This window comes from Austrofundulus limnaeus, unplaced genomic scaffold (assembly GCF_001266775.1).
Source record: "Austrofundulus limnaeus strain Quisiro unplaced genomic scaffold, Austrofundulus_limnaeus-1.0 Scaffold68, whole genome shotgun sequence".
NCBI classification, from domain to species: domain Eukaryota; kingdom Metazoa; phylum Chordata; class Actinopteri; order Cyprinodontiformes; family Rivulidae; genus Austrofundulus; species Austrofundulus limnaeus.
The window spans coordinates 254,260-266,533 of NW_013952470.1; the positions used below are offsets into that span (position 1 = coordinate 254,260).

Here is a 12,274-nt window from a genome sequence, read left to right on the forward strand (position 1 = left end):
GGTCTCGGTCCGGTTGTTTGATTCGCACCAGAGTTCGCATGAGTTTATTCACACCTGCACAAAAGGTCCGGACCAAYGCTGGAAACGAACTCTGGTTCGTTTAAAGCGGAGCAAATYATCAGGTCTGAATACGACCTAAATATTGGCCGATCACCATTCTCCCAATATTAAGGAAATCAGGAGAAYCCCTACTTTCTAGGCTTTGGGTTGTCAAAATATTGCAAACAAATGATCGTTACCAAACCCAGCTTTTGCATAAAAACATAAAATTGAAGAATTGGTTAATAGAAACAAGTCTGTGTCGTTAGAGTCAAGTTCTTGTTTTGTTTGACCCAGGACTGAGACGGATGCTGTTTTTTCCTTTGTTTGTTTTTTACCAAAAAATATTTCATGAACAAGGCGGGTTTTGATGAAACTTTCAGGAAACAATAACTCCACAGATGCCTAACCTTTGGATCCAACATGTCCACAACACAACGCACAAACACTCCGAGTGTGACAGTACAGCACGAGAACACTTTTTTTTCACCCGACAGTCGTTACGAGAGAACCAAGCTTAACCCTCCTGCTGCCCTTGGGTCATAACGACCAGATGGGAGCAGGAGGATCAGCGCAACCCATCTCTGATCATCACACAAACCGATTTCTGACACATAGTTTTTTTTAACGGCTGCTCAAAAAGCAGGAAAGAAAAAACAAACTTTGAACATGTTCATCATCATAAACACACACCTGCATTTTATGCATGCATATTATCCATCTGAATAAGGCAAACCGTCTCAGYGGGCACCAACGCTTGCCTCTTTTGATGTTTAATTAAAACCGTATCGAGGAGAGGGGGAGCTTTGTCGTTCGTTGCTCCGTGTTTTTGAAAAATATGCTAATGTCAATAAAAATGCATTAAAGAAACATACTACCAGTCGCTGACGGCTGCACTGTGAAAGGCAGGAAGGATGAACAGACGGGGGGGAAAGTAACTAAACAAATGGGGTTAGAACTGCATTCACCAGAAATAATGAAAGAGAGCAAAGCATCTATGCGCCTGAATTGCCTTTTCCAGTGTTTAATTTATTCGCAGCTCAGCTGCTCTAATAATGCAAATGAGTTTGGGCCCTTCCCGTCGCTGACGACTGGAGATAACTTCAGGATTCAGCGACGCCCAAACGACTGAAGGACGGACAAATCTTTCTCGTTTTATCAGCCTCTGTCGCCACCACAATGAAGGCCCACAATTCTTCCGGACAGAGTTACACAACGTGTGTGCTGGGAGGATTTCTTGCTTGAGGTAATGTGACACCATGCAGCATAAGCAGATTACTCCCGCTTCATCATAAACGCTCAGCTATCAGCGTCCGGACGGCGAAGGAGCCAAACTACTTCCAATTCTGGAAGCGATTAACACGAGATGAGGCCTTTAAATCACCTCTAAAAGATTAGGGAGGCACTTGGACAAATAAACTGTAAATTTCCTCCCCGAAAACGGAGGTTTCGATGGCTTTTTGTGCGAATGCCTTCGAAAACATTTTTCGGCTAATTGGGGTGAAGCGAGCGTTTAACGGGAGGAAATAATGGACACATTCATGCTGGTGACAGCTGAAAACAAGCAAAACTCTGAATCTTTTAGTTGACTTCTTTCCTTTTAAGCAACTGATGATACGTTTGCAGTGTGCCTGTGARTATAACACTGATTGGGCTGCATCGAGAGCGATAATTCTCCTGCCCTCACACAGAACAAGTAGTTCAAAACCTCACTTAAATCTTGAAATTTTAGATATTTCCACCTTTAGTTGCTTCCTTTCTTTCCATAATGGCAATATGAATCTAACATATTTAAAAAAAAAAACATCTGAACCGCAGCCCTAAAAGGGCTTTTATGTTCAAAAATAGTAGGAAACTGAGATCTGCACATTGGATCAGGGATTTCAGACAGAGTTGGTGATGAAGAGAGGGACTATTTGGGAATCGGTGAGGTTAAGAGCTGGTGTGCACCACAGCATGCAGTAAAAGAGTCAGAGGTAAGCAGCGCTTAGGCAGGTGGGAAGAGGAATAGCTTTTTTTTTCTTCTGTGTTAGACAGGAAAGAGAAGACGCAGAGAGCAGGAAGAGGGAGAGACTTCTCCAACCTCACGGGTCACATCTTTGCAAGGAGAGTAAACAGAGAGAGAGGGGGGAAAAGGGACATTAATGACACAAACAGACATGTGGAGACAGTGGGAACAAGGAGAAAAAAGAAAGCAGTACAAGACCCCCTCCTGTCAGGTCCCCACGGAGCGAGGGGAAAGCCTTCACCCCTCAGAATCCACCTGATGAGGTCGCCCACTGGGTGACCCCACCGTCTACCTGCGCCCAGACAGCCAAGGAAGACGGCCACACGGACAAAGACAGACATTCAGACAGACTGATGCACTGAAACAAGAAAGAACAGTCGTTTTTTTTTATACAAGAAGACATAAAGACAGAATAAAAAAAGACGACAGAAACCTCTGGAGTGTTAGACAAGCACGAGTAAAGGAGTCAAAGACAAAGTGCGGATGAATGAAACATGAAGTTGGCGTTTGGTTTGTCGGTTTGAGATGAAGGTATGAAAGCGTGACAGGGGTGAGGAAATAGATGAAAAGTGAAGGCTCTTTTTTTTTTTTTTTTGAAACACCCAACCTCCCCCACCACCCTTTAGAGAGCACCAGCCAACCTATCAAACAGCATTCGGGAAAGTTTAGACGCGCAGCGAGTCGACCTGGGAGACTTCAGACAGGAAAACAACGAGACAAGAAGGTCTGGGATCAGCCTCCGGGATCCACTCACCACAAGGACCCGGGTGCTTGACGGGGATGAGACTTTTGCTCAAACACTCTTCCTTGCGTCGCCAACAGTCGTTGTTATAGCTGCGGCCGTCCTTTCCACAGATGGGCTTGTAGCTGCCGTCACAATCGATGGGATCACAGGAGCAGCGGGAGCCCAGCTCCTCCACCAGACACACAGAATTAAACAGGCACTCTTCTTTACAGAACTCTGCGAGGAGAACAAAAGAGATAAAGAAATTAAATACCTCAGAAATGGTAAATGGTGCTATTCATCAATAACCTAGCCTTAAYCCCTTCTCATTTTCAGACTGATCAAACCATTCAGTGACCACTTTAGCCCCGGAAGCGTCCGCATTCACTCATTTGTTCAGGGTTTTTTTATTTAATTTGACACACATCTGTGCAGACGCCGATAAGGCCGTTTGGAGTGGCTTCCAACAGAAAGTTTGGTGCCAGCGTGACAGACTAATCGCTACAGAGGAGAGGACAGGAGACGTACCCAACAGGCGTAAAAAAACAATATTCAAAGCAATGAAAGAGTTGAAATGACTTCTGTGAGCGTTGTGCCTCTGCCGGCCAAACCTCGGGGAAATAAATCAGTTTTTATCCAAACAGTAATAACATGTCAGGGAGGACTAAAGTCRTTGGCTTTGTGTGTAAAAGCTTCTCTTTCAGCAGCAGAGGTTAAAACCTTTCATGTAACCACATTAATGAGAGAAACACACTGACACCATGTAACAAGATTTGAAAATCCGGTTCTATTGGACTTTATCAAGTAAACTGAAATTGTTTCTGTCTGTGGCAAATTATCCCACAATGAATGGATTTTACTGGAACTTTCAGCAAATAAATACAAATGCAAATAAATATCTGCRACTGACTAAATTTTGGAGGGAAACCAGTTAAAGATGGCTGCCACAGCTAACCGACATTAGCTTAAGCCTGTTGCGGTAAGCAATAAATCAATAAATCGCACAACAAATTAAAATGAGGTCAACAATTTTAATTTACTGCTTTTTTAAAATTCATGTCTCCCTTTTTTCTACTCCTTAGCGTATGGAGGAGTGAACTCTAGCATCAGGCATTTGCCAGGTGCTCGGTCGCTAACCTCTGTAGCATGAGAGCAACGGGAACAGGCATTTAGCTCGAGGAGTGTTTTTGGTTTTCAGACGCCTTCTTTCAGCTGGCGTTACATCAAGACGCCCTCAGGACACCGTGYCAAAACACGGGTTTGCACAGAGTTGTATTATAATATGTTTTTGTAAATTTTGTGTTTTTTTTATACGTAAATTTCGTAAACTTCAGAAGCAGTGTGGAGCCAGAGGAAGACACAAAGAATACAGTGGTGCCTTGTGTTAAAAGTTTAACTCATTCTGAGATGGAGCTCTTAACTCAAATCACTTGTATGTCAAATCAGTGTACATAGAAATRAACTGAAATGCCCTTAATCTGTTCCGGACCCCCCAAAAAAAACTGCTATTTTTTGTTAAATATTTTTATATCAGTAAAATCATTATGAATAACAAAAATTGAATAAATACAAAACAGAATGTATTTTAGTATTTTTGTATTTTAATGTATTTTTCGCAATGAAGTACAGTAGTTTTATTAAGTATGTACACTGTAAAAGGTACAGCTTCAATATGGTGCRGACTGTGGAAGTGCTGCGCTCGTACTGCTTTGCTAAGTCGACTACATGCACACCTTTCTCGTGTTTTTTAATAATTTATTTCTTCAGCTCAATGCACAACATCCGCTTCTTTTTCTCAGCGTCATCCTTTGCTCTCACCTGTTTTGGTCCCATAGTTGGCAAAAGCTGGTTCGTGAAGTTTTGGAACACACATGCTTTAACCGCGAGCTAACTGCTTAAAGCTAACGAGTGAGACCTTGAACACCTGTTGCTGTGTTCACTMCTGCRTTYRGCGCCATCTAGCAGTGGGGCGTATGAAGTTCGCTCGTAACCCAAATTTTAGCTCTCAACTCAAAGCAAAAATATATCTGAGAGACTGCTTGTATCTCAAAAAACTTGTTAGTTAGGACACTCTTAAGTCAAGGTATCACTGTATACAGGAAGCAATTTTAAAGCTTCAGTAGCTGCTGTTGGGCGTTTCTTTCTGAATGTCTGGTCCAGGTCAGTTTGTTACCTTTTTATTTTATGTATGTAAATTTCCTAAACTTTCGTAAGCTTTGTAAGCAGAGGGGAGATCGCTATATTAGTCTAGAATGGTCTCCAAACAATATTTTTATTAATAATATTATTATCGTGATTTCCAAAAATAATTTCTGTCTAATTTAATTTATTATTGTCACATCTTACAATATTGCATAAAATTTTATTTTTATTGTTTAACCAAAACAGCAACAATTTTGCACTTAACATAACGATCTCAGTCTAAAACTATGCATGATTTGTATTTCTTCAAAGAGTTTTAGGTCTTTAATTTGGAAAAGTGTTGGACTTTTTTAGTTTTAATAAATAAATGTAAAAAAAAAAACTAAGATTGGAAAATTTAGAAGGAACAGGGTCAAACTTCTTTAAACCATAATAATAAAGTTTCTCAAAAAACTTGAGCATTAATCGCAAATTAAACTTTAAAGTTAATTTAAATTCAGACCATTATATYCAGAACACTTTGAGTTACTTAGCAGAGATCTACAGTGTGAATTAAGAAAAACGAAAGAAATGTTGGTAATGTGACACGGCACATTTGCCACTGAAGTGAGAAAATCCAATTTGAAGGTGGCTTCTTTTCTGGAGGCACTCGCCAGACTTCAAATTTATTTCCTTCCTGATCAGTGGATTAAATTTGTACAGCAATTCAATTCCTGCCCCTCTTTTCTTTAAAAGCTTGTCATGCCACATTTAATTACATCGCTGCTCTGTCTGAGTGAGGGGCCTATGAGGATGTGCAACGTGCCGGTTACAAGTCGAAATGGCCATTTTCATTAGTTACCAATTTGTAATTTGCTTTGGGATATGATTTCATGGATCTCTGTTTGAAATTAAATTACTCTTTTTATTTGAAAAAGCCGCAGCACAAAAGGGTAAAGAAATAGTTCATCCACTCGCTCACACGCGTGAACCCACTGCCGTGCACACAAACACAAACTCCCAAATCTCCTTTTGGCTGGGATTTATGCGCTTTAAAGCCTTCACACTCGTCCATCAGCCTGTCAAGCGGAGCAGGAAGCAGAACCAGAGTGTGTCAAAAAAAAAGTGCATATCAGCCCTCACTTCTGCCAGTACCAAAGGACACCGTGCACGGATCTGTTCTCGTGTAAGGGGGTCTTTGTGTATGGCRTGCGTCTCTGCACGTTGCCGCTATAAACCTGCACAGCTGCTCCCTCGCGGGGCCATTCCGACAACACGATGGGAAAATTGGATTTCCTCCGATGGCTATCAGGACGTACAGTAAAAGCTGACAGCTCTTTGTTGACTAAGACTTAAACCCCGTGTTCTAATAGCAAAGATAACCGTCCTGGAGACTCTTATCGGGCTGGACGAGGCTGAGGTGAGCTGGGATACGGCGCACCCTCTGCGACCTGAGAGTCATTTATCGCTGCATCGCGGAGGATTCGGTAAATAGGTTCTGATTTTAAACACGGTTCACCTGTTCTGTTTAAAGCTCCTGCCTCTTTTACGTCAACCTGATGCTTCACGGCTAAACTGGCTTTGTGCTCAACGAAACGGCCACTCTCAGAACATTAATCTTTACATAAACTTTCTAACCACTCGTTGTATTTTTGGATGCCAGAATGCTTTGAAAGAAAGTAGAAACTTGTGCTTTCTCTCCTGACGACTGACAGACTCATCTGTCTTTTTGTGTGAATGCTGATTCAGCATTCGCACTATTGTTCCCAATTTTCTGTATGTTTTCTGGCATCCAAATATTTCTGCATATTTTGTGCTATTTTAGTCAGTTTTACATCATAATTGACAAAGGCTGGGCGATATGTCTGAATAATGTATCATGGTACAAGTGTTTCATATCAGTCAATATCGATAATTATTGATTTGTTTTTTTTTTGTTTTACTTATTTGAAATAGGAAAAAAGGCTGATAAATACTGCCAAACTGGTGATGTGACCTCTCACAATTTCCTCTTTTCACTCCACATCCTTCTTTTTTTTATTATTATTATTTTTTTAACTTTTAAGCAGTTCTGAGGCACGGTGGTGAAACATGAAGCTGCTGCTGCACGTTACCCAACAGGTTGTTGCCAGCTTACCAAAGTGTGACTTAGGTGAACCTTGCTTAGCTTAGCCGTGAGAGGTCAAGGGGCTAAAGGAGGGCCACTCAACTGATGGCCCGGGGGTCACATCTGGTCTGCGAGGGCCAAAGTTTGGCCCGTCAATTGGCTCAGTCGTCTATCAAGCCCAAACCCCAAGTTTTCCACTTTAATTACTATGAGCTCTTTTAGTTAGACATAGACACGTGTGGTATCTACAGAAATGTCAGAATCTGGGCTAGAAGCTGGTAAAAACATTTCTATGAACATCCAAGACAGTTAAAAAAATTTTCAAAGGTAACAGATCTTTGTAATACTTGGTTTATTTACATAATGACTTTGATGGATGTTGGGACCCTATCTACTGTAATTGATTTATTGCCCAGCCCTATACTTAGCTATACCTTTTTTCAACACTAAGATGTTTTCAGCTCCATAAACTACAGTAATCTGCTTCAGCCTACATGCTGTATTTTTGTCTTTAACGAACATTTCCTAGTCTGAAACTGTTTTTGAATCACTTCATTTGCTGGTTTTTAGATCTCCACAAACAAAACCAACAAAAAAAAATCAGTCCCGAGTCTGAATCTGTACCTTTTCTTCTGCACGGTCCATCGTGGATCTTTTTCAGCTTGACGTCTTTCTGAATGCCCGTCGCCGACATGACACACTCGCTCGTGTAGGTCTGACCGTCGCTGGCGCACAGAGGCCCGTTTCCAGGCGGGCAGGAGTTGGGTGGACCAAACACAAGGGGCTGCCGGGTGACCGCCTCCACTCGACACACCACGTTCAGGTCGTTTTCTTTGTCCCGGCAGGGGTCTGTGGACAAGGTGACATCCATGAACAACGTGCCAGCAAAAACTTACAACAACTCTTACCCCTTTAATCAAATAACTCTTATCAAATAGTTGACATACATATACAAACATTAATAATATGATAGAGTTTTTCTTGATTTATTAATATAAAATGTGTAAATATTTAGTTCTTTACATTTGATAACATTCTGTAAGATGGACCTTTGGTGAATGACCAAAGTTGAACCACAATATCTATTCCACTAAAGTTAAAAGCAATAATGGTTTTCCTGTGCATCAAAATGGCCTCCACAGCTAAGCAGTCTTCGTAAATACAAAAAGTGAATATAACTCATTCAGTTTTACAGAAATTAAGCTATAACTCTCACATAAGATAATGTCRTTTACAAGGAATTGTTATAACTCCACCCTTTCCCATCATAAAAGGATTTTATTTTGAAACTCGGTCATGAAAGGCATTTAATCCTGTTTTAAGAGTTAGGCCTAAATTATCATCTATGTTTGCGTTGGAACTTGAGAAGAAGTGAGGCTTTACGAATCTTATCTTTGACCCGGGAGCTGAGAGCAGGACGGAGCGGGACCTTGGATGTGAAGGGCAGACAAGAAAACGGATGACGAGACCGTCGGTTTGATTTGCTCCCTCACACCGCCCTCCATCCAGAGGAGAGCTGGGATGGCGCGCTTTGCCCTATCGGTTCCTGATCATAATGGAATTGGTTTGCGGATGTGTGGGAAGGGGTGTGTGTGTGTGTGTGGGGCAGGGTGGGGTTACTACTGAAAACAGCAGCTTGGTTTTTTTTTCCAGCGTGCCATGCTTTCAGAATGTGGGAAGACAAAAGGATTTATGTAGCACTGTAACATATTAAATCACGGCCAAGATGTGGCGAGTCATTCAAAACACACAGAGGGCGAAACACCCCATCATCAGGGGGAAAAGGAGGAGGAGGAACGGGAAGGAGAATGAAAAAATAGAAAATATGAGGAAATGGTTTCCAAAGACCTCTGGCAGGGACAGAAGGAATGACAATGGCGGGGTATGAAAAGGGATGGAGCGGTTTGGAAGGCAGGGTGACCACTGTCCAAAACTGATTTCTACCAGCACAATGCAAAGGCTTGCAGAGACTCTACTGAGTAAACAAGGATTTAATCGTGATGCACGCAGTGTCTCTGCGTGAAGCASTGCCTCACCCGCCAGCCAGACCATTATCTGGGAGAAAGACCATTACCTCCCATTAACTGAGAAGAACAGCTTCCAGGAGCCATGCTTCTCTCTAGCTGAGCAAGTGGGGTAATTACAAAAAGAATGGCTTGTTTGGTGCAAAACTAGCCGTGTGGATAAATCAAATACATTTGGCCAAAGTTTTAGATCCGCAGAAAGATTTAGAGAAGCATCGAGGCCATCTGCTCCCCCGAGCCTCGGCCCTCCCAGGGGAGAACAGGGCAAACACGGGCGACTTCGGCCAACTCGTGCCGGATTTACACGACCAGCCTTCTGCCTGCGGATCTACACATCCATCTCTTTCAATCCCCACCACTCAGCGTTCCCTCCTGAAGGCTTTCGCTGCTCAGAGATGGACTTACTGCCTGTTGTGCTTTCACTCCATCTGGCTTGCCAGAAAAGTAAAAAGTTGAGCGCGCTGAGCGTAAACAACCATTGCCAGATGATAACAAGGGATGAGCTCAAAAAAAAAAAAAGAAAAAAAAAGAAAGAAACCCAGACGGAAACGACAGCTCTGAAGACCTACTTAGAGAAAACAACAATTCGCACCACAGGAATGCCTGCATGAAGCAAAGCAATCTAAAAAGAAAAATGAGAATTAGCTGAGGTGTGCCATAAGTAACTGGGGTACGTGAAAGAAAAACAACAACAACAACAACAAAGGCAGCAATAGAAAACAACAAAAACAGGAAAATAAGGAAAGAAAGTAGTAAAAGAAATAGAGGAGAAAGTTTGTTTTGAGTAAATAAGTAAATCAAACGTCCTGAATTCTGTCTTCAATGTGAGAACATGCTCCCCCCGCTCTGATTTCACTCATAAACACAAGTCTGGCATTCTTTGAAAGAAAGTGTCAGGGTTGAGTGGTATTGATCAATTAAAAATGTCATCAATAAAAAAAAATGCCACCATATTATATTACCGGGGTATACCAGATGTCGTCATAACTTTTTATTACGTCACCATGTTTTATTACTGGGGTAAACCAAAATACCATCATAATTTTAAATACATCACCATATGTTATTACTGGGATATACCAAAATGTCATATTTTTTAAATACATCCCTAATATTATATTACAAGGGGAATACCAGAACACTCTCATAATTTTTAAATACACCACCATATTTTTTTACCGGGGTATACCAAAACACTGTCATGATTTTTTAAATACATCCCTGTATTTTATTACTGGGGTATACCAAAATATGTCATGATTTTTAAGTACATCACTGTATTTTATTACCGGGGTACACCAAAATATGCCATAAATTTCAAACACGCCACCATATTTTACTACTGGGGTATACCAAAATACTGTAATGATTTTTAAATACATCACTGTATTTTATTACCAGAGTATACCAAAATATGTCAATTTTTAAATACACCACCATATTTTATTACTGGATATACCAAAATATGTCATAATTTTCAAATACGCCACCATATTTTATTACCAGGGTATACCAAAATGTCATAAATTTCAAATACGTTGCTGTATTTTATTACTGGGGTATACCAAAATGAAGTCATACCGACCAAGCCTAGAATGCTTATCGCCTGCTGCTGATTATGTCTCGGAGAGAAAACATGAGGCTCATTTCTTCCCAATTCTTCACTTTTGATTATTTTTGCCCAATTCAATCTCTAAAAAAGATGAAGCAAATCACACGTTTCTATAATAACCMCACAGACTAAACTCACCGCAGTGGCCCTGATATTGCACACGTATGTTCTTCTGGCTTTTGCAGGCGTGCTGGTGGAGCGCACACTCGTTGCGGTAGTCCCTTCCGTCGCTGCCGCACACCGTCTTCTCGGCCTTGCCGTCGCAGCCGAGGGGGCACATGCATTTGGCCGACAAGCCGTCTGACGACTGGACGCAAGTGCTGCCGTAGCTGCAGGTCACCTCTGAGCAGGGGTCCTTCAGGGCTGCAAGAAACAAAAGATGCGAAAAGAAAGTTTATTTAAAGCAGACGAGCAGGAGGAACTTTTGTCAGCAGTGGCAGAAAAAAAAAAGCTGCAGAATTCTCTCTGTGCACAGAATAGTGTCGCGGATGACAKGTTATCTTTGGGGCTGCTGGTACACTTTTAGAAGCCTGGTGCAGTTATGAGAACTACTTAACCCCCCCCCCCCCCCACGTAAGGTAAAGACGCACCGCCCGGCTGTCGGGCTCACGTTGCAGAGCCGTGTTATTTGGATTAGAAGCTTTGCTTTTACAACCTGTTCGCCACGCTTCAGCATGCTTTGATTGCTAAAAAGCGACCCTCTGAATATTTACCTTTTCACAAATTAGACCACAAGAAAAACAGAACAAAAAGGAGCAGACAGGTAGACCCCCACCCTCTCACCCCGAGGACTTTGTTTCCACCCTAATTAAGCAGCATGCCACTTGTTGCTAAGTGGTTTATTCTAATGATGGGAGAAGGTGCGACTTTTAATTTCATCTGCATTCTCAACCAGTAGCCCCCCCACCTCCACTTTTTTTTTAATGGGCTCGACAAAAAAGACAGGCAGCTGTGAGATTACAATCGCTGTCATTTCACAGCGTGACACATATTTATGACTGTCACGGCCAAACATGCTCTCCCATGAGACAGAAGGCGAGCACTGGCGGCTCCTCTCATTTCCTAAAGCCTCGACTTTCTTTCATGATAAATATTTACCCACATCTGATATTATCCCCCCCATTTTTTTTGTTACAAGCGCCATCGACGGATTTCATTTAAAGCAGGAGAGTGCACACGGAGGTGCATTTTTCTTTATATTCTTTCTTTATTTTTCACATGTCCTTACTCCAAAGACGGAAGAAAAATGTCTTTCTGGAAAATTCAATACTTGCCTGCAGGATGGAAAGGCACTGTGGTTTAAAAAAAAAGGCAGCAATGTGTGCAGAGATATGTATATTATGAATGTGTGTGGAGACAGGAGTGCTATAAGGAGAACTATTGATCAAAGGATTCCCCTACCTTGCTTTCCTCATCTTCATGACACATTTTCCCTCCTTTTTTTCCCCACTCTCCTGTTCTCCTGTCAAGTTCTTTTGAGGTCTGGTGCCTCAGACTCACTAATGAACACTTCTTTTTTTTCCATTTCGTATTTGTGCTGTACCGCTGGAAGAACTTTGAGACTGCCTCTAGACCTAATTTCATAAGTATCTTCAAAATAAAGTGCTAAATTACAGCTCTAACCAAAGGAGACTGGTGG

General features: G+C 41.7%; 1 protein-coding gene across 1 annotated transcript in view; it reads right to left on the reverse strand.

Annotated features, from left to right (window-relative positions):
• Positions 1-10,998, reverse strand: part of agrn (agrin) — a gene marked incomplete at its 5' end in the record, with an annotated part of 134,040 nt that extends 123,042 nt beyond the window's left edge. Inside the window, 3 exon segments of the mRNA XM_014010337.1 lie at positions 2,802-3,008; positions 7,624-7,848; positions 10,774-10,998. Of these exon segments, the coding sequence (XP_013865791.1) occupies positions 2,802-3,008; positions 7,624-7,848; positions 10,774-10,998 (657 nt within the window).
• Between the last annotated feature and the right edge of the window lie 1,276 nt (positions 10,999-12,274).